This window comes from Acipenser ruthenus, chromosome 8, assembly GCF_902713425.1.
Source record: "Acipenser ruthenus chromosome 8, fAciRut3.2 maternal haplotype, whole genome shotgun sequence".
In the NCBI taxonomy this organism is placed as follows: Eukaryota; Metazoa; Chordata; class Actinopteri; order Acipenseriformes; family Acipenseridae; genus Acipenser; species Acipenser ruthenus.
Genome location: NC_081196.1, coordinates 12,460,580 through 12,486,955, shown reverse-complemented (window position 1 = coordinate 12,486,955; position 26,376 = coordinate 12,460,580). Strand labels below are relative to the sequence as shown.

The window sequence follows — 26,376 nt, the reverse complement described above, 5'->3', positions numbered from 1 at the left end:
AAGGATAAGGGTAGATCGAGGTGAATAGATTAAATCAGTCATGGGATGTCATGTTCTTAAGAAAATACATTAATAAATACAAACGGACCTTGAAAGAATAATGGAGATGAGAGGGCAGTGATTATGGAAACATGGTGGGTTGTTCTCATTATTTAATCACATTCACTATATTGTATTTAACCAATATTTCTACTGTATTACAGTAAGGTAAATAAACAGAACGTAAAAAAACAAAGCTAAGAATAAACACAAGAAAAAACATTTCAAGGTCTATATTTCTTGTTCCATGGCTTGTGGGGACATTCAGGGTTAGCGGACACACACAGCTGCATTGCCTCACCTAGCTTTTCTTTTATCTGTCATAGATAAACTGCTCTCTCATCTACAGTCAAAACAAGTCCTCATTACCAGCTGATCAACTCTGCTGATTGTAACAGAATCGCTCATCCCTCTATTCCTTGAGGACCTACAATTTACCACCTGTGTGGATCAGAATAATTGGACCCATGCCAAACTGTTCCTGCATGTGCTCTGAATCTTTCCATCATATCAGAACCAAGGGGATGCTTCATGATCCCTTAATAGCAGTCAAGAGCTATTGCAATTTGGCATTGCAGTTACTCATTTTAATACTGCCTGTGTTATAATTCTGGCATTTCAGTTGTGGTTGTAGTGATTATTTATTTTTTTAATATTTTACTCATTTTCAGCCATGATACAAAACAATATAGGCACTATCAGCTTTTTAGCCATTGATATACGATTGTTCATATCTAAATCTTATGTAGCAGGTGGAATAAAGTCATTTAAGTGGCTCTAGATATGTTGCTTTAAAAACAGTTACAGGGGCCCTAACATGTGCAACCTTTGAAAGAAACAGAACATACCCTCAAACTGTATAAGTGTGTAATGTTGAATTATTGCATTTTGTCAGGCATCATTTGTAACTGCGATATGCAATGATTCCATCATATCTACAAAAAGAAAGCATGGAAAGCAGGTGTGTTATTAATTATATCATTTTAGGACTTTTTTTATTTTTTATTTGCCATGTTTGAACATTCAGTAATATTTTGCCAGTATAAATTAATAAGAGTAACCATATTAGTATAACATGCAAATGATGCCAGGATCATTTTTATTCAGTTGGGAGCGTCCACTATTAAAGACATAATGTAAAATATCTGTTTTTATTTAATTTAAGCAGACATTAACAAAGCATAATTGTACTTTAATAATTCCAGCAGTAGCACAGAGTGTGTTTAGGCATATCCACTTATCTAACTGTGTATGTGAAAGGACCCTTTAGTTAACACCAGTCTTAAATACAGTGCTCCTTTTAGAGTTTGCTGAAGCTCTGGATAGAACATTTAGACCATAGACCAGGCTGTGGATACCATTCTAACTGCTTTGTTGCTTAGAAACAGGTGGCAGCTTCCTATTTTCTGTTTTACACATTTAGAAACCCAGGGTGCTTCCATTATATCGAACACTGGTGTAGCATGTTTGGCGGTGACCTGTTCTTACACTACTGTACATAAAACGACCTTGTCTGGGGGAAGAAATAAACTGACAGACTGTATAAAGTAGATGAGTGTGAATTTAAAAAAATTATAAACATGGTCAGACTGAGATGGTTATGAAAACAAATCTGCAGGCAGAGTCTGCCAGCTAAATGTAATCTATCGTTGGTGTATTTTCTCCATCGCCCTCTTACATTTTCTGTTATTTTCCTTTTTTTTATTTTTTTTTAAAAGACCTTATGAAACATATCACCATATTTGGTTTGCAAGCTTAAAATATATATTTAAAATCGCAAAATTCTCAACCCCTTCAAGTTTCTCTTTTAAACATGATTTCTTTTTCAAGGGAACAAATGGAATAGAATCTCAGTGTACCATTATAAGTGTGATAACCGTGTAATAGCCTTAGTGCTAAATAAGATGTTATTGTAATGTGTAGCAACTGGCAGCTGCTGGGCATAATTACAGTGTGACAACTCTAATATAGCAAGAGCAGAGACCTTGTACGATGCTCTAAAACCAACCTGTACGTGGTATTCTTGTTGGATTCCTTATATATAGGGCTTCTGTTTTTTGGGGTTTTAGTAATTGTATTTTTCGGTGCTTATTTTTAGCTATTTTCAAGTTTTATGTAAATCGTTTTTTTTTCGGGGCTTTCGTTTTTGATATACTGTATGAAATTAGTGTTTTTGGTTACTTTCCAAAATGCTTGAGCGTTTTTTTTTTGTGTCAAAATATGTCTAGTAGCTGGACAGTACCTGCACACTTAAGTTGTACCTTCTTTCCTTTGCTGTCTTCCACAATGAAATCCCTATGGTCACAGGAACATTCTTCTGGGGTTTTTGTGTGTAGGAATTTTTGTACATTTCGTCACAATTCTGTTTTAAATCCTCCGTATCTTAACTCCTAATACAGCTTTTAAATCCAGATAACAAGCCTCCATCCTGATTGTAATCTCGTTTTAAGTCTCGCAAGTGGAGTCTCCAATAGAAATGTAGGACTCTGCTGTCACTCAGTTGTTGTCACTCAGTAGTTAAAGTATTCAGAACGAATCAATGATAGAAACACGTCAGGAAGGTGGGACATTGCCCAGCAGCCCTGGGAAATGTATTTATTATTATTTTTGTAGTAGGTTTTATTTTTTTTAATGGGAAAAGGGTAAAGTCAACGTGAATAGATTAACCATTTCCACAGTTTTCCGGTGTTTTCCGATGTTTATTGGCTATTACCGATTTAATTATTTTGTATCGGGTTTTATCGGTTAAAACCGAAAATCAGAAGCCCTACTTTATATATTATCCTGGTTTCAGAAACCGCGAATAAACTACCGCCAATAATATAAAAAAATGGGTGTCTAAATTGTTGTGTTATGTAATAAATGGCTGAAGCTTTCCACCACAAATGGGGGTATACAGTGTTCTGAGACCCTGTGTGAAGGAAATGTAATATAGAGTGTATTCCGTTAACCCAGGCATTTCTCTCCAGGAACAGTCAGGCACTGGAAAGAAGAAGAAGAAGAAAGAGAAAAAATCCAAAAAGACTAAAAAAGAAAAGAAGAAGAAAGACAAAAAGGAGAGGAAGGCAAAAGGTGATGACTCTGATGACAGTTCTGCAGTAAGTCATGAGACATTTTTTAGGTTATTTTCCAGGTGTTTATTTGGTAAGATTGTTCAGACAATCATATTAAACATTAAAATAACTTTATATGGATACAGTCTCTTACAGGCAGATTAAAATGTTTTCAGTCATTCGGAGTGGTTCTTATTGCCTCTATTCAAATACAGTTTTTTTTGTATTTATTTTTTTATTTAGAGAAGTCTGTGTTAAGGTACTTTCAACAGCTGCTCTTCAGTTATAGTTGCTGCCATCGATTATATGTAGCATTATTTGTAACATAAATACATATATTTGAACATAGATCTTAGAGCCAGTGCTGTCCGCTTTGGATCAAGTTTCTTTTGTTTGGCTGGCAATGCAGTGCTGTGCACTCTGGTTCTGACAGCAAAAAAAAAAAAAACCCTTTAGAAAATGTATTTGGCATCCACTCCGTTTAATAGAGACGAGGGAAGGAGACGTGCAGTCACTTTTAAATACATCTCTAACCCTGCGCTATCACACCTGCAGTTTTAAGGGTTTTTGAAATCGGCAAGGAAAAATAAATTGAAGATAAAGTGTGGCCTCTAATTTTATAAAGACTGAGTTGGTCCTTTCCAAGGTGTTCTTATGGCTGGCAAAAGCTAATGAATTTGCCCTTTCCAAGGTGTGCCGATAAGCAGCCCTGCAATATTGAATCTGCATCCAGTTGTGCTTATCACGGTTTCAGCAATAGAAGAAAATTACATTTTCACAGTTGCCAAGTTAGGGGAACAAAGCCTCATGTATGAAAATAAAATAGGCTTAATCGTGCTTTATAACAACTTGGTAGGAGTCCTTGAAAAAACGATTCCATAGTGCCAACTGCAGTACGTGCTGTTTTTGTATTGTTATTTCTCCCTTATCATAGCATCGAATACAGCCACTGTAACATCACCAAGTGCATTCATGTAGTGGAGCCTGATCATTCTTATTCTTACAGCATCCAAGATTTAATAAAACTTGTATGAAAAGGTTTGCAGATAAGATTGGTATCATAATCCATTGTATTGAATATTATTGTGGAGCCACTATTTAATAAAAAAGAGACACTAAGTTTCATTGCAGTATTGCTGCACACCTGACAGCGTCTTTATGGAAAGAGTTTTTAACAGTTTGGCAGAGAAAGCTCTGGCACTGATTTTGTTCCCAACTAAGAATGTTTTATTACGTTTCTGATTCCATGGCCCAAGTGTAAGGATGGTCTATCATACATGTGGCTGCAACTTAGGGAAACAGCATTGACCAACCAGCAAGAACTACCCTACAAAGCTCATACCTCCAGTCAGATTCAATAACCCTTCAAAATATGTATCATTTTCTTTACAATTACAACCTGGGTTTTCTTGTTGCAAATACATATCACAGGGAATGCCTGTCTGAAAATGTATCATCGTTCTCTTCTCACAACCCCCCACCCCTCCCTTTCAACTCGATGTACTATACTGAGGAAATATGAAATGACACTAAAGGTTACCACTGTATTTGTAATCTTCTAGGATTCAGAAGATGAATGGGTGGAAGCAGAGGATGTCCCTCAGCTGGGGAGTGCTGATAAATCTTGGAAGGTTCAAAAAGAAAAGTCTGATTTGGCAGAAAACAGCGCCCCCAAACAGGTAAGAGGCTGGGTGTTTCCCCCAATCACAGCTATGACATGATGTGGCATAGACTCCACAAGGTGCTGGAAGGAAGATTTGAAAGTAGCTATCTCCACAGGAGCAGCATTGTATGTATCATACTATTTCTGAATTATGCAACTATAGATGGCCATTTAGAACTGAAGATGTCATTTAGAACTGCTTTGTAAATATACCCCCATGTGGGGTCAGGAGGTCCTATTACCTGTAACACAGGAAGGAAGTGAATGGGGAAAGCACACCTGGTGGGGTACTTCTATCAAACCTATTGCATTGTGGCATGACAAATGACCTTCAGAGAAGTCACATCAAAACCACGCTGTACTGAGTGTGCATGTTGCCCAACAACTTGTTGACAGTGTTCTGGCAGGTGTTTAAAATGATTTGTCTCACTCTGTACTTGCACTCAGAAACCCTCTTTTAGCAGCTCTGTTGGCATCTTTGCTGGAAAAAAACCTGATAGAGACACATGGAAAGTAATAGAGTGGGGGAGCACATTAGGAGTAATTATTTTTTGACTTGTGTTTCTGGCCAATTGAAGACTATACTGAATAATTTTAACTTGCATTCCTGACGAGCGAAAGTACAGCCCACACTGTAAGGTTAGACTAGTGTTGGTTTTAAGAAACTTGTAGGCCCAAATTAAGCTTCTTGTTTACATAATGTTTGAATAAAAAGCATGACATTGCAGCTTAAGTATGCTAGTGTGACGGGGCATGGATCTCAGCATGTACTGAAAGGTAAAAACCCTACTTTATCACTGTGATCTGATCGGTAAGGACTTATTTACATTGCAAACAGAATCCAGTCTGATGCCTGGCATGTCCATACATCATTTTATCCAACGCTCTCTGCATATGAATGTGGTTTCCAAAATGTTTATGGTAGCCCATTAGAAATATGTTCTCAATATATATATGCAATAAAGCCGTATCTGTACACTGGTAAATCAAGCAAAACTATGAAACCATAGATGGCCATTTATTAGATTCTTTTCTACATTCTTTGGAAAACGTGTTAGTTCTGTTTTGCTTCTAGAGCTGTAACAGAGCTTGAAGATGTCATTTATCACTGTTTACTTCTTACAAGCAGTCGGTAACTGGCCTGCCGACTGTGTCTGCTTTCTGATAGGATACAAAAGCAATTTTAACTAACCAAAAATAACTAGACTGTTCTCCTTGAAGGTCAAGTGTACTATCATTAGTCTAAAGAGGATAGCTTTGACTTCTCTAGGTTGTTGTAAGAGTGAATACCAGAAAATAGAAGTGTGATCCCACAGAACCCAAGGTATTTTTCAGTTCTAAGTAGGATACTGTATATGGCTGTAAAACACCTTTTTTTGGTTTGTTTTAGCAGTTTTTTACTGTTTAAACGTTGGTTTACCGCATCAATATACTGTAAAATAACCCAGAAAATCAATACAAAATCCTCATGAAACATTTCCAGTAAAATACTGGGTCGTTTAGGATTTTAATTTTAAAATCGTTTAGGATTTTTAATTTTAATTTTATATCTACTGTCAAGCCTTCTAATGTTCTCTTTTCAGTTTCCAGTTCAAATGGAATTCAGTTTTCAGATCAGTTGCTTTTTTTGCACTGCAGCTAGATTTAAATTGACTTGTATCTCTTCCAAATTGTCACCCTCTCACGAAACTGTCACTTAAATACTATTTTGTTCTTGGTTTTGGTCTTTGTATATTTAGGTAAGTCACATCCTTTCCGTAAATTATGTTAAGGAAGATCTGGTTTCGTAAGAGGACATTGTAAAACATTTCTGGTAAATTGTTTTAAAAAGCAAAAAATGTGTTTCCCCACAACAAACTGTATTGCTGGTGTAGAAATTTTAAAAAGTGTAGTGAAAATGTGAACTCTGGTGTCATGCCCCACATAGCTTGATTCCACACAATGCCTATAAATGAAATATTGGAGAACTGTAAAATTTCTAGAGCAATGAAAGGTTTGTATTAAGTAATTTTTAATTTCAGCTTTAAAGGGGAACAGGTAAACAACTGTGTGTGAATGCAGTCTTCCTTCTGTAGGACGGAACCAGATTATTAGCCTACAGTACTTCAGCAACTAATACCAGCCATTTTTTGCAGCTGTGTATAGCTGTTTCCATAGGACACAAACCTGGCTTAGGACGTTTCTGATTTAGAGCAATTCATATTTATGAAGCCAGGATGTTTTTCTTTATTTAGCTTTGTGAAATAAAGACATGTCCAGTTTTTTAAAGCGATATAAAGAAGTAAAGATTGGATAAATCACTGTGGAGACACAGTATACAGTAAATGAAGCTTTAAGGGCTTGTGCTGGATTGTGTTTGCAACTCAGGACATTACCCATATATTGGTAATAAACCTTATGCAGCTGTGTTTTATTGTTACTCTTTAAAACAGTCTGTAGTCAGTGCAGCTCCTGTACATCTATTTGTTTTATTTTTTCTTTTAAATTTAATAGTCACCAATTAGTTTTTTGTTGTTTTCTCCCCAATTTAATAGTGTCCAATTATTTTTGTTTAGCTCAGCTCACTGCTACCACCCCCGCACTGACTCGGGAGCGGCGAAGACGAACACATGCTGTCTTCCGAAGCGTGTGCCGTTGGCCGACCGCTTTTTTTCACACTGCAGACTCACCATGCAGCCACCCAGAGCTACAGCGTCGGAGGACAACGCAGCTCTCAGGCACGCCCGCAGGCACCCGGCCAGACTACAGGGGTCGCTGGTGCGCGGTGAGCCGAGAACACCCTGGCCGACCTAACCCTCCCTCCCTCCGGGCGGCGCTCGGCCAATTGTGCGCCGCCCCCTGGGAGCTCCAGTCCTCGGTCGGCAAAGGAATAGCCTGACTCGAACCGACGACTTCCAGACTATAGGGTGCATCCTGCGCTCTATGAGAGTGCGTTTACTGAATGCGCCACTCGGGAGTCCCAAGGTCTCGTACATCTATTTGATAGCTTGTGCTTAACCATTGACCTGCGACCCTTCAATAGGCTGTATTTGTGACTTCTCATCAGTATTAAGTGATCTGTCATCTTTTTGTCTTTTTCACAGTATTAAATTAACCATGGAAGCAATACATGCAATCAGTTTGTGTAAAGGTTAAGAAACCATATTGTTGTGTGCCTGCTGGCGCTTTCAGGGAGCTAATTTTCTCCAATAAGGGTTTTATTTAAAGGTTGCACTGAAGGGGACATTTTAGAAGCAATGCAATCATTATTTTCCCATGCAAAGTCAGTGATGGGGTTCAGGGAATGCAATTTTTAATTGGAAAACATTGATTATACAAACACAGCAGTTACAGTATTGCTCTTTCTTGTAGTTGTAGAGTCCAGTCCTCTATAACTGTTATTTACAATTCCGGTACAAGAGTTTTATTGTAATTATAGTATTTCTGGTGGGTTGAAATGAACACATTTACTGCAATGAATCAACTTCTGTGAACAAATCAATTCCTTTAGTTTTAAAAATATGGGTTTGTGCTGGTTTCCGACTATTACACCGTCCATTTGGTTGATCTAGCCTGTGTTACATGTCTGGTGAAAGGGAATCTGGTAACTATATCTCAAGAGATGCTCCTGAACTCAAAACACTGACAGACTACTCGGAATGATTTCATGAAGGATCAAGGGAAATGTTCAAAAGCAATTCAAATGACTTTTCAAGCTACTTGCTTGTTAATTAATTTAGACAATGTGTGTGCCAGGTTTATAGAAGTTTACAGAGGCCATATATTCTAAATATTACAGTCACAGACAAAAGTATTGGCACCCTCCAATAAATATGAGATCATTCAAGAAAACATGTTAATTAAAAGCATTTAGTGAACATTATTCACTAATTAATGATAAAGACCAACATACACAGTGTCTTTTAGTTTAACAAATAATCTTCATGTATGAATATTTGTTCATGACAAAAGTATTGGCACCCCTGCTTTAGTATTTTGTGTGTCCTCCTTTTGCTTTTATTACGGCTTTCTGACATTTTATGATAACTCCCTCAACTGCTTAAAAAAAAAAAGTATATATATATATATATATATATATATATATATTACTGTTTCTATATATATTATATACAATATATAATAATGTAAAATATAACAGGAAACGTTATATTTTAGTCTCATTGCACCTGAGGATTTTGTTGAACAATACTTCAGATTCCTGTTCATGTTTTTTGGCAAATTTAGACGGTTTGTTTTCAGCATCTTTTCTAAAAGTGGTTTGCAGTGAGCTCTACGTCCATACGACTCTTCTGTGTTCACATGTCCTTGTACATTTCTTTCATGCACCGTTATGTCTGTTGCTTCTAAATCTTTCTTTAAGTCCTTGACTGTTATTTATTTATTTGTTTTAGCTGCTCGGACAATTCTCCTACCTGCTGTACCCGAAGTTTCCTTTGGACGTCCACTTCTTTCAAGCGTTTCAGTTGAATTTGTTCTGTGTTACTTCTTGATTATTGCTCTGATTGTGGATTCTGGTATTCCATGTTTCTTTGATACTGTTTCTTTCGTTGCAGTTTGCTAAGAGTGCTTTTCTCAAATGTGAATCCAACTCCTTTGTCTTGACCATCACATGTTGCCAAAATGTTTTATAATTCCCTCTTTTTCTACCTATTGACTTTGTAATGCAGCTTCGTTACTGTGTAATGGTTTTCAATCAATTGAGATATATATATATATATATATTTAAATGAGTTATTTAATGTTTACAGACATAATGTAAAGGTGCCAATACTTTTGTCATGAACAGATATTTAAAATTGCAGAAGTGCTTTTCTAAGTATTGTTCTTTAAACTACCAGAAATGTAGTATTTTGGTCTTTGTCATATTAATTCGTGGCTAATGTTAACTAAATGCTTGTATTTAACATGTTTTCATGAATTATCATATATTAAGTGTAGGGTGCGAATAGTTTTGTCTGCAGCTGTATGCTTTTACAAAACATGTTTTGTAAAAGCTGTGCAAAAAATATGGATGTAGCCGATGAATTTAATATTTAAACTTAAAAAACTGCTCAAAACTAAAGCATCCTTACTCCTTCTCCTGGATTTCAGAGATAAGAGATTATTTGCTAGTGTTCCGCTAAGTCCTGCCTAAGCTTGTACAGCACATTGCTGGCATAGCAGCAGCAGGAGGTAGTAGCAAATCTGGCAGGCTTGCTTCAGGGTGGGAGTCATAAGACAAACAATTCAAATTTCAGTCACATATGTTTGATTTATTTAAAGGAATGCAGAGGAATGCTATATGTCATTTACAGAAGCGGCATGTTGCAGGACCATTGTTAAGTCATGCTATAATATTCATAGCACAAATAGTTATGTAATTACAAAATTACAAAATAGTTTATTGAGCATGGTAACTACTGTTTAATTACATGGAAATGGTTTTGTGACCAACCTGTTACCTGATGTTTTTACACAACAGCAAGATGACATTGAACATGTTTTCCACCAGTAGTTCCCATGTACAGGAAGAGCAGGGACTGTCAGTAGTAACCCAGCTATTACAGTGTTATTACATGGTTATGTATGTCCAGTACAGGCTGTGTGGTCCAGTGGTTAAAGAAAAGGGCTTGTAACCAGAAGGTCCCCGGTTCAAATCCCACCTCAACCACTGACTCATTGTGTGACCCTGAGCAAGTCACTTAACCTCCTTGTGCTCCGTCTTTCGGGTGAGATGTAATTGTAAGTGACTCTGCAGCTGATGCATAGTTCACACACCCTAGTCTCTGTAAGTCGCCTTGGATAAAGGCGTCTGCTAAAAAAATAAAATAAAATAATAATAATCTAAAGTGCTACCTAAAAGTAAAAGAGTAGTTTGACTTTGGCTTGGTTCTATTTTATGTTTGCTACAGTAACACTTCATCAGGTTTAACATCTGAGGTTAACTATACCACATGTGGTGTATTAACTGCTGCAGCTTCTAAATTATTATAATTACTGCCCGCAAGAGGTGCATATTCCCGGTAATAGGGATATGGTGGAAAAAGTTCTAGATAAAAAGCCAGTAAAATATCATCACTGTCACTTTCTTAAGAAATATAATATGTTAAGTTTTGATAATTTTATAAATCTCTCCAATGCATGTCTGATTTTTAAGTCTCTACATAAACTGGCCCCCCGCCCCTAAGGGAATTTGTTCAGCCCTGCTCGGTAAAAGCTGTTAGAGTCACTCAATCAACCACTAGAGGAGACTGGATAGTGTCTAGACGTCGAACCAAGTTTGCACAAACAGCTTGCTCAATCAAGGGTGCCATGTTCTGGATTACGCTACCAGACTTCATGAAAAACATATCGGACTACAAGAGCTTTTTAACAGAACTGAAAAAATGGTTGAAACAGAACCAGCTTTGTGACCATGTCTAGACCCCCTCCATTTGTTGACTTTCTTTTTATTTTGTTTTCTATTGTTATTTCTAATTTGTATTTTTATTTTAGTATTTTTAATTTAATGTTATTGTTGCTTTATTGTTATTATCATTGTATTTGTGGTTGTTAGTTTGTGGGACTACCAATGTAAATTTATATGAATAGCATGTTTTAATCATGAATGTTTTTATTGCACATGGTCCTAAAAAAAAGACTTTTTTGCAAATCCAATTGTGATGAAACTTGACCAGTCTTTCAAATATGAGTATCAGAATCTCATTCATGGTGATCTACTCTTTCATCTTACTGATGGAGTTCTAATATGTTAATATGTTGCTGATATACTGATTATTCATTTTCATTATACTGTTTGCCAAAGTGACCATGAAACTAAAATACAATACTATTTAGATTTAGAATTAGGAAGCCCAGTGTCTATCTAAAGTAAATCAGTTATTATGTCAATCTAAAAATGGGTTAGCATGTTATAAAAATCTGTCTTTAAAAATGTTTATCTTATTAAATGAAGAGATTCTGACTGTGGGAAATGGATTTGATTACCATCTTTTGTACTTTAAATTTAATTTGGTTTTATTTTTTTTACCCTAGAGAGACGAATGGATGACGTTTGATTTCCTAACCATGAAAACTGTGTCAACCACAGCCCTGCGAGCTGAGAAGGAGAAAGAAAAAGAGGCAGAGAAAGAGAGGGTGCAGGCAATCGAACAGGTGGGTCTTCACTGTACAAAATGAAGTAGCTGCTTTAAAAAAATACCTTCTCAAAGTGATACAATTTATTTCAAAAGAGATGCTGGGCCATCATTTAACCTGCGTCTCAACATGGTGTTGGGTGGGATGAAGTTGGGTGTTTTGTGGGTATTATTAAATATATTATTAATAATAATAATAATAATAATAATAATAATAATAATAATAATAATAATAATAATAATAAGTACCGGTAATGTGTTGACCCCTTTGTCCAGGCTAACTTAACCATCTCTGTAAATCTGTAAATAATGTTGCTAATGTGAGAAACATATAAAGCCAGTCTTCCTTGGTTGAAGCACCCACTTACTGTAGACTTTCAAAACGATTGGGTTAAAGGAAAAATAATAAACTTTTGACTTTAAGGTTAAATTAACCTCTTCATTTGCTCAAAATAGAACTAAGGGACTTTTGTGTGAAATGTCTCTATAAGCTGTATTATTTTTAAAGATTTAATGCATGTGTACTATTAATAAAATCTCTAGACAAAAAGTCAGCCCTGTTTCTGCTGGTTTCAAAAGGTGTGATTGGTTGACTGGTTCGTTTAAGACTGGTTCGGGTTCATACTTGAGGCACCACTGTATGATTTTTTTCATCTAAATATTCACACCCCCATGTGACCTGTTTTGACCAATCAGGATATAGTGATATATATATATATATATATATATATATATATATATATATATATATATATATATATATATATATATATATATATATATGGCACAGTTTTTTAAAAGAAGCAATTTACCTTTTAGAACACCGTGATGGTTACCATGGAAATCAAATTCAAGCTTAATTGAGACACACCATTTGGAATTGAATGCAATGCTTGGACTGTATTACAGCAATTACTGTCAGTGTTGGGTGTCTTATTTAAAAAAAACAAAAAAAAACAAATATATATTTATTTTATTTTAGAAATACCTGCCCATTGCAACTAATTCATGTACACTGTACTTGCATACTGTAGTCACCATTTTATGTGAAATTGATTGTGCTTCCATACCATTGTTGATCTTGAATGCGAGTTATGTATGTATATAAAATTAAATCTCAAGGAATCAACCAAGTGTGGCCTCTATATGGCCTTACAACTGAAAGTACCAAGAATATCTTGTAAGAAAATGTTTTTAGTTCATACATTTTTTTAACTTAACACTTTTTTTTACTCTGAGGTATAAAAATATATATATCAGAAGCATCTATTTTTTTCACAATTAATGGGTTTGACATATTTTATTAAAACAAATATATATATTTGAAGACAAGTACGTTAAATCCTAATGATTGATTCAAGTGCTTTAGGGCCCCAGAAGAAGTGCTGAGTAAAAAAACATTCTCCCATTGTTTAGTGGAGAGGAAAAGAATATACCGCCATTTTGTACAATAGTCTGCTGTCTTTAAAGTAATGTAACTGATGGTGACCTTGCTTTCACATCAATTGGATTGCAGCTTGAGCTCTTGAATGTTGCCACAGGTCCTCTTTCTTACGTGACAACCATAATTAAATCGGTGCTATTCCACAGGCAACCTTCGTTATGGAAGGTCACAAGCTGCTGGTACATATTCTGCAGAACTGTGTACAATTTCTGACATTACCACACTTCTAGCCCTGTCAGGTCTTCGAAACATGACTTCAAGACATGGCACAGTAACATGGTAGCCCTATGACTGGAGATCTGTCAAAGGCGGTACAGTGCCTGGACATTATTGTGGGAGTTGTGCGTGGGGTATGGTGGATGAATTGTTTTTTCAGAGTCGGTATATACAAACCTTATTCTTAGTACTGGTGTGCTAAAAACTGGAGAGTGTTCGCCAGTCTGTGCTGTCTTCGGCATAAGGAAGTTATTTGTTAACTTACTTTATTGACTGATGAGAGTCATTGGTGTGAAAATAACGTGGCCACCATCATATTCCATTGTATTTTTTTCGTTCATATATTTTAGGCTGGACTTCACAAAAGGGAACTGAACCCATATTGGAAAGATGGTGGCTCTGGACTCCCTTCGGTGGAAAGCAACAGAGAATCATTTAAAAAAGGTAATAAAAAATAAAATCAAGAAAATTCCCTTTTCTGGTCAATACAAACCTAAATCTATAAATACATTTTGAAAGCAGATTTCCTGGCGTGGTTTGTTCTGCGAATGCTTTCCAACTCTGTGATTGCTGTGAAAACAATCGCACTGATCTGTACTCCAGTAATGTAAAAAAAAGTCTAGTTTACCATTGTAGACAGCCTGATACACTTATATTCCTGAAAGCCAGTATCGAGTAATAGCAGTACATTAAAGGTGTGATCTCCAGGACTTTACCTGTCATTAACAGAACAGCATTCTAACAAATGCCTTCTTGACAACCCTTGTTGCTTTTACTTTATTTTCACTTTGAGCTCTTTTGTGCTTCCACTACGCTCGGTTTTTCACCATCCACTTCCCCGGTTACAGGTAATCTGACCCCAGTTTCTTGTGCAATGTACAAGTGCTCGGATGGGGACCCATTACCTACCATAAAACAAAGAAAGCATGTCAGAAGTGAAATAGATCCAGAAAAGAAAAAGATCAAAAGCAAAACTAAAAGGGAAAATGTGATGTAGAGAGTTTTTCACTGCCTTGCTTATCTTACCTTTCAAACAACGGCATTCTCTTTGCTTGAGACGCTGGATAAATTGGTATGTTTATAATTAGTCATTTGAGGATGTTTATACAAGGCTAGTCTTTTCAGAAGAGGCCTCTACACACAAACTAAGGTGGAGGAATGAAGCTTTTAAAAAATACAGTGGTGTGTGGCGCCAACACCCACACAATCTCTGTGGTGCAGGCATTAGCCAAGTAGATGGTACCTCAGTAAACAAGCTATATCATTCAAAAGCCCAACCTCTAATTTTAAAGATGTTAGTATGAGAGTTTGACCCAGCTGTGCTATTTTCTTGTGCAGCCAAAATTAGTTTTCGATTTTCTTTCAAATTCTATTAGAACAGTGCATTGGCAAGTTAATCTGCATCATTTGAGAAGGTATGCATAATGTTTATAGGAATGTTAACTAGACAACATACCAAACACACTTGGTGCCCTTCGTGTACATGCATCCTAGGGCTCTTCACATATTCAGAACCACTATGGAGAGCATGCAAAATCAAAAAGCTAACTCTTTTTTTAAATCTGACTTTAAAAAAACAACACTCTCTGCACTAAGATGTAGAAGCTAAAAACTCTGGCACCAAGTATCTTTAAACATTATATTGTTTCTACCAATAAGCTAGCATCAGTGGAACTCAAGGTATAGCCAGGAACATAAGGGGTGAGCAGCTCACTCCAATAAGGGGCAAGGATATGTATGATTTATAAGTGAGGACTCCCTGAGTAAGATTTTAAAGTCAATACTGGCAACCACTATAAATATCTAAGAACAGGAGTGATGGGATTTTGTATCAAATGCAGCCGATCAAGAACGTTTTTACAAGTGAAGCATGGCTAAAGGAAGTGTAGAGTTACAGAATATGACTTTTGAAAAGGTAAAAGCCTCCATAAGCTGCACCATCACTGAGCCTTGGAGAAAATGTGTGACTCGAATCAGATTGAAAAAACATCACATTAGAAATGTATGTAGCCAAAATGGCTTCTGAAAGGCTAGCAAGAACATCTTAAGTGGTTATAGAGTGACGGTCCAGCAGTTCCTCTGTTAGAGAGGTTACTCCGGGCGCTCGCTAGTATTCATTAAGTTTAATTAATGTTCTGTTAAATGTACTGTTGAAACCATCTAGTATAATGGTTGTGAAAAGTGAGATTAATGCTTTCAAAGAACATTGTTAATGAATCCCTCCCAGGAGTGACATAAGCTCCAAGTTGACAGGAATCTTACTGAAAGACATTGTTCTATTCATGTTGTATAGTGCATGTGTTCTGGTAAAAGTCTGAATTTGTTCAATTCTGTTAAATGCAAATTAAATCGTTTGGACAGGACTCCTGAGACATTCGGTCATTAGCCAAAGCCACTTCATGTTCGAAGTAAAGCGTTATCTTGTTTATTTTGGACATTTACCAGTAAATCTTAAGATTCCCCAATGTAATGACTTTTACTGTAACACATGCACTATATAGACATATTTAGCACTTTTTTGAAGAACTTGCAAGGGCAGTTTTTCTAAAAGAAAAATATATATATATATATAAAACCGAATTCAGAAACTTTTTTGCAGGAAGAAGTACTTCAAAGAATAGTTTCTTGCTAGATTTTAAAATGTTCACCAGCTGGGGATGTAATAGATTGTGTATGTCATTAGAGTTTAACATGTCTCTATAGAACCCTGATGAACCCTGCTAAAGATATATTGAGAGGATCGGGATTTGAGGGTACTTGGTGTGTGCTTGTATTTCCTTCTGTTTCTCGGTACAGTGTTACATACTGTAGGTTGTGGTTTACTTTTTTATTATTTATAACTGTGGCAGAGGATGTATATTATTACCCTACTTTAACTTTTATTATTGTGCATGTTTTGTATCTGGTAGAGCTAATTCTTGGGTCTCCAAATGATTTTCTTTCTGACCTTCAGACCGACTTGAAGCAAACACGTTCATGTCTCAACCAATTAATGCCAAGCTAATTTCACCTGGACATAATGATTGACTGTAAGATCGTTTTAGTCTCCCTCACACAATGACAAATAATTAAATGTTTTGCATGCCAAAGGCCAGGTTTAATTTGTCCTGTAGACCTGTCATGCCCTGACACTTCAATAGATTAGTAATCGGGCAGGGAGCACAGTGTCTTGCTTTCAGAAGCTCTAAGGACCTTTCAGTGCGCTGTGAAGCAAGCTGCCTTGTGACACCAAATAGAACCTTGTTTGAGGCCTGTTGCCACCTTGGTTTGTAAATGCTGATTGTCTGTTGCCTGTTGTGATCTTCTGTTTTAGCTGCAATAGTAGATGATGGGGGGCTGAGCTGGCTCCGAAAATCTTATCAGCGCATGAAGGAGCAGGCCGAGAGGGACAAGCGCAGTCTTGACGATGTGGTAGCAGAGAGATATGGGGTAAGACCCGAACACATTCATCGTACCCATGTCTGGGTATTTGTTCTTGTAAGAGCCTAGGAATGTGACATTACATTTTAAAACAGCACATCCAAAATTCTTCTGCTTGTGTTTTGACCCACATGCCTATGTTGACTCCATTGCCTTTCTTTAGCCCAAAGGATGATTTTATGTTTTCCATTTGCAGTCTATGGAGCAATTCCAAAGGAGACTGGAAGCAGCAGAAAAAGCAGCATTCGGTAACTCTCAGAAAGGAAGAGATAGGGAATACGGGAGAGAGCGCTGGAGGAAACCTGGCCCCAGGGATTCAGTGCGAGATGATCCATTGGAGAGGGGGTCCATCAGGGTTAGAGGTGGACATCACAGTAGCTATGGAAAGGAAGAGTATGAAAAGAAAGCATTAGACTCGCGGCCTGATAGAGAACATTTTAAATTCCGAAACAGCAGGCCAGAAGAAAGTGACAGAAGATCCCAAAAGCCAGGTAACGAGTCCAGATTGAGAGAGAGCCCCAGGCCATCTAGAAGCTGTGAAGAACCTTCCATTCCACAAAGCAGCTCCAAGGATACATTTCTGAAGCCTTTGGAGATGGAAGATACGGCAAGTGCTAATTGGTGCTCCAAAGTAGAACGCTCCCCTGCTCCACCACCCCGTAGCTCCTTGGGCTTCCGGAAACCTGCTGATGATGACAACGGGATCTCCTGGAGAAAGGACTCCAGAGAGTCAGTGTTAGACAAGACTTCTGAAAGACAAGCCGCATCAGACAGCACTTCAGAAGAAGACTGGAAAGCTAGACCAGATCAAGGAGGAGCCCCAAAATCTAAAGGATCGACACCACAGAGAGAGCAGAAAGAGTGTAGCCTTGCACAGATTACGTCTCAGGAAAGAAAAAGCCAGTTGCCCTCCTCTAGGTGAAAGATTATTAACTTGGGGCTAGGTGGCCCAGTGGGTTAATGCATTATCCTTATATCTCAGATATAATGACAAGTTTCTTATCTTAGTCCATATTACCCGAAAAAGAAAACAATACAGCATACTTGGTAGTCTCCATGAGAGTGGCCTAGAGTGAAATAGCAGCGCAGAGATGACCTATGTAACTAAACCCTAACAAAGTTAGATATAATACTTTAATTTTGCTTTTTGCAGACTTTTATCGGTACCTGTCATTGACCTTGTCCTTTTTATGTTCAAGATAAATGTTCAAGTTCCACTATTTCAGTCACAAAAGAAATTAATTTAGTCCCATCGGCAATTAGGCTGCCTTCTTGTGTGACGCTTTTTTTGAAAAGGCTGTTCATTCACCCTTAAATATCTTGCTTGAATGGTCCTCATGGCTCTCTTCATTACTGTACTTTATAATGTTTTTTGTAATATTCAGAGGACATTTTATTTCTGGCAATTTTAACTTTGAATTGTTTTAATTTCCCTTGTCTACCCATGCAGTACACTTTGAGACACAATAAGTAACGTGATTAGATTACCACACTGCAGCTTGTGCAATGTTTCCATCTGCACCATAAAATCAAAACACATTCACATCTTGTTACAGTATCAAACTGGGGCTGCCACCTGTTCTATCTGCAGTCTGCAATCCAATCTGACTTACTGTTTATGACCAGCGAGACTACATGGCAAATCATTACAACAAGAACTGTCCCAGTGCAAGTCCCAAAGCAACATGTTCCAAATGCGAAAGATCCATAACACTACACCTTTCTTGTTTTTTTAATTCTCCCCACTTTGTCTCAGTGCCAGCGTGGCTCCCTGCAGAACACCTGTTAAGGAATACAAAGAGGAAGAGGAGGCTGATCATATCCTCAGTGAGGAGGAAATGAATCGTATTGGGGCCAAACTTGTCAAGGCAGAACTTATGGGAAACACGGTAAATGTTTGGGTCCACCTTTAAAAGAGTAGGGAGTTGAAAAAAAAATAAAAATAATAATAAATTACCAAAAAGTATAGTAATGGCTCATATTACTTCCCCGTTTGCATTGCTTTTTAAAATTTCATTCAACTTTTTTTGCATTGAATGTAGTGCTGCCTAATGCTGAAGTGTTGTCATGGTAGTTTTTTTAAATAGGTTTGTGCATGGCACAAAGTGTGATATTTTATAGAGGGATTCCACTGGAAATTATTTCAATTAGTTTCCATTGTGTTTTTTTTTTATTTTGTAAGTTTAACTGCATTTTTAAATTGCAAACAAGGCTCTGTGAAAAATATATGTATGCATTAAGAATTTAAACTGATGGTGTATTTTGTTTTAAGTGCAGTTGCTCAGGAGTAGCTGAAAAGACTACTTGCTGCAAGTGGCTGATGCAGGAGTATGACAAGAGTGACTTGCCCTCCTTTATTAAGTGTTGTGGCGAGTGAAGTGCAGATCCACCTGCCAAAAGATAGACAATGTAGTTAGTTTGTCATTAACTGATGAAGAGCATCAAAGATGCACTGCAGCCCTACAGTAAAACCGATTGTGTGACAGCTTTCTCTAGATGATTGTAGTTTAATGATACTCTGCAAAATACTCAATAAACAACAGCAGGGCACAAATAAATCAAATAAATGCAAATTCATTTTCGGGAAATAATAATCAGTTGTAATGTATCTACAAATATCACCAACAAATGTACTGTACTACTTAAAATAGGTATGATATCATTGCATGTTGTAAGATGCCAAACATAAATAAAGTTGACTTTTTTCTCTCTAAGTAGCAGCTGCCTAACTCATTTTTAAAGTGGTATTTCTAAAGGTAGTAGTGCAATAGCTGCATTTGGATTCTGTATGTACTTTATGTCTTCTCATATTCGGCCACTTCTGCTGGACCTTTGTGGAATTGTGAACTCTGTGGGCTTTTTTTTATTATTGTTTTACGACAAGATGTATTGTTGTGTATGAAAACGTGTCAAACCTGTATGAAATACCTACCGTCATCCAGAACTTTATTGTATGAATAATATTAAGTTATCCTAGACTTTATTTTATTAATGCTCTTTAAATAATACACGAGTTAAAACTTTGTGAAAGAGCCCAGGGTAGTATTAAAAAGAAATGTAATACAGTTATAAAGTTTCAACATCTTTTAGTGATATAAAAAGGGACGGGTATTAGTAGATATAACAGTAACATTAGTAATGACCTTTTTTTAAACCCCATCTCAAACGTAAAAAGAAAATAAACAATATATGCATTAAACAATTGCGATGCATTACTCTCCTAACTATGGCATTACTTCCAAACTTGGTCAGTTTCAATTTTCTGTTTAATATCTCCATTTTACTGCAAATTAAAAGGCATTTTTGTTTAATTAAAAGTTTTATATATAATACAATTCTGTCTAGCCTGTGAATATTTTAGTCTCCAGTCAATAGTTTGTAATGGGAAATGTCTGCTGAGATGTGGCCAAAGCTTTTATTTATAGAGCTTTATTGGTGATCAATAGACATAAAACTCACCTGTACTCCTAATGCTTGGTATACATGGGTACTTAAACATCGAATGTGTGGAAATTGAACTTCTCTGCAGTACAGTGATTACAAAGTTTACGTGTATTTCAGGATCTGGCTTGTAAGCTTAAAGCCCAACTGGATGCGGCTCGAAAAGTGAAGGAGAATCTAGCGCAAAACAACCCAGCTGCTTCTGTGCCAAGGAAATTGGAGACTAAGGTATTGTATGGTACTTCACCCCACCAACCCCGAGATGTTGGGGTGAGCGTCTGGGGTGGAGGATTGCCTAGAGCCAACCTTCCAGCTCAATGGCAAACATATACAGTGAAAGCACCTAGAACATAAGAAAAGTTTGGGAACGAGACAAGACCATACGGCCCATCAAGGCTCATCCTTTGTTAGCACACCTTATGACCTGGACCTGGAGTGAAGCTCTATAAACCTGCTCTGACATGAAAACAAGCAGCTACTTTGAACACTAATGATCAGTTCTGGTTTTTTTTTTTTTGCATTTTGTTAGCATGCTGCGTATTTCATTTTACCTTTCATGTACTGACCAGTGTAGATGTTTGGTTTTGAGCCACAAATCTCCCATTGTGAATTGTATTCCTTAGGAAGACAACATCTTGAGATCGTGTTCCTTTTTTTCTTTTTTAATTTTATACACACATTGAAGTCTTCCAGGTACAGTAATCCAGGTTTGCAGCTATTCCCTGCCCACTCTTTAAGAAGCAACTAGTAAGTCAAGAAGGCGTTTGATCACAGCACCTGCTGTGCAAAAGGCAAAATAGCTGCAGGCATCCAATTGAAACAGGGCTAAGCTACCCAGCACAACAGAACCATGAAGAATGATTTAAGCACAGAAAAAAAAGCATCCGTCATTTTTTGTAATGCAAACGACTGATGCCACCAATACCGTTGTATTAAAGGAATATTAGCCCGTCACATGTTTTCCTAATCAGAATTTCTAACTCATTCTGCAGTCAAGGATATTTAGCATGTTTCACAGCAGTAATTTTTAATACCAGTCTCGTTAAAGACATTCCACCTCACTGTTTTAAAGTAAACATCAGAGAGAGCTGTTTGTTCTTAAAACATGATTTACCTAAACATAGACGATTTATTAACTAGAAGACTTAAATATTCCTGTTCTCTGCTAACATAATTTGTTTTATATATATCAGGGTTGATCGTTATAGCAATATTTTTCATTATTAATGGCATTCTGGTATTTATAATGTATATTATGAAGTCTGGGAATCCTATTACATGGAAACTTGAACTACGAAGCAGAAATACCTTTAAATCTGGACAAGGAATTTATGATGTGACCATGAATCATATGTTGGCATAATTTGCACATACCAACAATCTTCAAAAGTTAATAAATGTTATATCTTAAATAAAAAGACTCCACCTTTTAACATAAAACAGTAGATTTGATTTCTTGAGTACTAAGCAGGAAAATAATTTTACCTGGTTGCTGCGTGGAGAAAAAATATCTAGGTCTAAATAAACCTCCAGTTATAATAAGTGCAACATACTTTTACAAAAATCATGCACACAAAGGATGTATAAAGTTGTGGTTCTATTTACATTGGAATATGCAGACTGAGCACTGAGCATTACAGTTCAACATTAGAAGAAAAACACATTTTTCTTCATTCCATTAACAGCATTAAAAATGTATAGATATAGGCTTTGTTAGTTTGTTTAGATTATCCTAACAAATCCTAAATGGGTTCATTTTAGAAAGCAGTTCACCTAGTTGTAAGGTGGGTCATCATCATTTGGCGTGTAGCAATTACAAATAAGCAAATACCAGCAGGGACCATAACTGTATACTGGAAGTAGCTCTACTAGTTACTGTACTGTTGGACTGGCACAGTCCTGTGATGCATAGTTGGGGAAGTATTTGGAAAACTAGTCCTGGTACTGTGAAACATCACAATCCTGTCATTAATACTATTGATGCTCCAGCTTGCTGAAGTGCCATACGCATCTTTTTAATCACCCTTCTGTTCAACAATGGGAAAAAATAAACAGTAACATGTAATTGTATTTTATTTTAATGAATGATCTGCTTTATCGTCCCCGACAGGCTGCTGGACGAGAGGAGGAGGAGGTGGTTCTGTTCAGGACGGATCAGTCCGGTAGAGCTTGGCCCGTCAACGCCCCCACAGAACTTCTGGAGCCCAAGGGAGGACGGCGCAAGAAGCAGCTGGTAAAAACAAACTTCATCATGAACGTGAACCGCTACTCCCTCGGAACGTGCTGGGCCACACAGTTTGCAGTCCCCTAGCGCTCACATGAAGGATAGTGATTATTACACTGTGTTATACAGCACAGTCAGGCATTTGAGCCGATAAAGATCCTGTAACACTCTCCAGAAGGTGTCTGTTATTGCTGTGTTTAGGTGTAAGGGATGGATGACACAATTCATCACGTGCAGGCTTTCATCAAAAACATGTAATTTCTGCAATGGATAGAAATGTGTGGGTTTTTTAACGCTTATATCTAGGTTGAGCTCCAGTGTTGAGATGGATCAACCTCTTTCAGGAATACTGTAGTAGTCATTTTAGAAAGCCTGTCCACACTGAAGTGCCTGCTTCACTGTGCTATGTATTGGCTTGCTGATTTGGCATGTCAAATAAATCTTTGATTCACACAAACACACACACAGCGGTTCTTAAAACTGAGGTCCACAAAGATTGCCAAGGGGGGTCCCCAGGAAATTCTGGAAATCTGTCTTGTCAAACAACATATTATTATACGGAAATATGTGTTTTTTTTTTTTTTTGTTTTTTTTTTACTGTTGTGGTGAGAAATAGGTGCTAATTTTGACTATTGTATTAAAAGTGGTCTTTGACTGTTGCAGCGAGAGACCTGCCTTCTGCTACTTGCAGACAGTATTATACATTTACATTCGCTGCTTGTGATTTGCCTTCTCCTCATTTTTAATTTGGGGGTCCCTATTCAAAATTGTTTCTAAAAAGGAACCCCTCCCCCCCCCCCCCCCCCCCAAAAAAAAAAAAAAAAAAAATGTTTGAGGACCTTTGCATTCATTTATGAGCCCTAAAGTTTCCCTCTGCTCTGGTATACTTGCTTATAATAATTCCAATAATAACAACTTTGTTCTACCAGACGTCCCCTCTGCAGCTCTGTTTATTCTCTCCAGGAAGGCAGGCATGTTTACGGCAGATGAGTTGTTAATTGGCTGATGAAACTTGAAGGTTGTTTGTTTTTCTAGGTTGAAACCCATAGGGATGGTGAGAGGGTTCGGTATTTCCAGGACGATGATAATGTTGATCTTCAGGAGATGGTGAAGAGGGAGAAGATGGGAACAGCCGAGGATCAGAACGTTCTGTATTCTCGAATGGCATCAAAGGTTAGAGGGTGATTCGTAATTACAGTGTGTGGGAAGAACAGGCTGCTATTGCGCTCTAGCAATCTAAATTTATGCCCAAAAGTGTAACGTGCATATTTTTCCAAAATCTGAGGTCAAGAAGAAAAAAAAAAAAAAATCTACAAGCTAAATTTCTGTGACTAGTGAGAGATTTGTTTTCTAAATGTCACTATAATATTTTTCTGTTCTAAGTTTCTGTTTTATGTAATACCACATAGAAAAAGGCTAGTCCCAAGAACACAGGTTCATTGTAATTGAATAAAACTACAAAACTTACATATTATTATGGGCTTTTCTTTGACAGCCTTGTTGTTCTAGTTATGTCTTATGTGAAGGCTTCCAACACATTTTGGAAGCAGAAAGCTTGTGTCACAACAAAATAATCAATAACCAGTAAGCTGTCAACAGAGCCTTACTCACTCCTATTAAGGCTCTTAAGAACAGGAATGGGTGTTTTTTGGAGATATATTCCAAAGTCATTTGTCAATGTCTTAGTTTTACTTAACTGGTACGGCAGTAAAATGGTGATGCTTTGATTTGGATACTCGCTGACACTCTGATACATGACTTTGTATTTTCCTGAGGGAGCCTGATTGCTAGTTTACAGATCATGTCACCAAACAGGCGACTTTAGCTCAGAATTAGCATTCATCTTTAAGACATTTCTTCAGCTGAGCAGAGAGTGCTTCTTAAAGCTAGCAGTGCTATCCGCAGTTTACAGTTGAGTTGAATTGACAGGGATATGGGCCTGGAAAGCCTCAATTTGACATCAAGTTCAAGAAGCTAATTATTTGATTTATATGTGTGCCTGTGTTTTCCCATTCCTGTCAGGGGTGGATATCCATGATAATGGGTATATTATACAATCTATGTAACTTGAGGAACCTCGTTAAGAAACACATGCAACTAAAGCTGTATTTTGAGAAGATGCCTTACAATGACACAAAAAGGTTCTTAAGTAGTATGTACAGCGGTCCAGATAAGCTGCGTACTTGCCATTTTTACGCATTTAAAAAATCAAAAATACTCACTTTAATTGTAATTCAATGCATAAAAATACACATAGCAATTTTGCTGCACAGCTTGTCTGTCTCCCCTAAAACTTCCACTAACCACATCTCCCAGAATACAATGTCTTCAGTTACTAGGAAACTGTACACAAGAAAAAACAACCCCACAAACATTATCCAATCTCTGGATAGCCCTGTTGTCTTTGCAGCTAAGAATAAGTAAGAATAAGAACAAATTTGAAGCTACACAGATTGAAGCGTAAACACCCCGGTCCAGCTACAAATCCAACTGGAACCGTCGTCAGAGGCAACCGCTAAAGAAAAAGGTGCCTATAATATTAAACAAACTGATTTATAACGTATTAATACATCATCCTTATTTAACTGTATGGCTTTATACTGAAGTTTTAACATATTCACTGAGTGTAGTAAATGTTAATAACGTAATTAATTTGCAGAGTCAGAGATATCTCGAAAAAAATTCGCTGAGCCGATAAAGAACTTTGCAGAACACACGCGTGGCTGTACAGGAGTTCAAAGTAACATTGCAGTTAAAATGGAAGGCTCTTTTTTAATGCCTACCTCATTACCATTAAATATACAGTATTTAATCAAGATTACTCATGACTTCAAGGTAATGTTACATTTTACCCCCTGAAAATACATTTTACTTTCTGTGTGAAAATGAGATGGTGAGTTAGTCCCAGACCCAAAACCTCATCTGTAGCGATGATTCCTTGGTAACATGTCTCTCTTCCTGACCCCTGGACTTTTTAAACTATAGATGTTTTGTATTAAAGCCCATTACTTTGTGTTAACTCAACCCAGTGTCGTAGTACATCCACCACGACTAAGGGACCTAACTTACTGAGCAATGAGCAACTACTTGTTTGAAATATATATTTTTTCTGTTAAGGAAAAACAAACTGTTACTGTTACACAGCAAGCAACATTTTACATTATGTGCTGCAATTTAAAAGATAAATACTCACCACATTTAAGTCAAAGGATTTTTATTTTAATTTTTTTTGGAGCAGTGTCATTTGCTGGAAGGTTTAAGAACACAAATAATACTTTCAAAATGGACTATCTTGCTTTAACAGATGCTATTTTAAATGTTTCTGTTGAAAGAATGCAGCTCCCTGTATCTCTTGTGGTAACCCTAATGTCAGCTAATAGATTTGACAGTACCTGCTGGCAATGCTTTTTTATAGGCATCTTAGACTCTACATTTTACCCACACTTACAACACGAATATTAAGGAAAGGGGAAAAAAAAAAAACAATAACCCTCAGGCCATCAGCACTTGTAAATCTGTGCATTAGCAATATGTTTCTCTGCATTTGTCACTTTGATTCCTATTATATTCTCATCATTGTACACAAGTGTGCTAAATCTTGGTCACTGTGGTGGCTGTTTTCCCTGATTGATTCAGCACTCCCAGGGGGGGATTTAAAATACAGTTTGTTTATGAAGTGAGAGCATTTTTATAAAAGGTTTTTCCTTGGGCTTGAGATGCAGCATTTGTTTTAACCCTTATCTCCCATCAGCAGTTGTATT

At 37.0% G+C, this 26,376-nt stretch overlaps 1 protein-coding gene across 2 annotated transcripts in view; it reads left to right on the top strand.

Moving 5' to 3' along the window:
• LOC117405957 (CWF19-like protein 2) overlaps positions 1–26,376 on the top strand; it is a 53,200-nt gene that overhangs the window by 8,486 nt on the left and 18,338 nt on the right. Inside the window, exons 3-12 of one of the 2 annotated variants that reach the window (XM_059028517.1) lie at positions 3,009–3,137; positions 4,655–4,771; positions 11,770–11,889; positions 13,881–13,974; positions 16,844–16,959; positions 17,147–17,868; positions 18,707–18,839; positions 20,512–20,619; positions 22,502–22,624; positions 23,651–23,788. In XM_059028517.1, coding sequence (XP_058884500.1) covers positions 3,009–3,137; positions 4,655–4,771; positions 11,770–11,889; positions 13,881–13,974; positions 16,844–16,959; positions 17,147–17,868; positions 18,707–18,839; positions 20,512–20,619; positions 22,502–22,624; positions 23,651–23,788 — 1,800 coding nt within the window. The remainder of the gene's footprint in view (positions 1–3,008; positions 3,138–4,654; positions 4,772–11,769; positions 11,890–13,880; positions 13,975–16,843; positions 16,960–17,146; positions 17,869–18,706; positions 18,840–20,511; positions 20,620–22,501; positions 22,625–23,650; positions 23,789–26,376) is intronic. The other variant, XM_059028518.1, reaches the window with a different exon arrangement.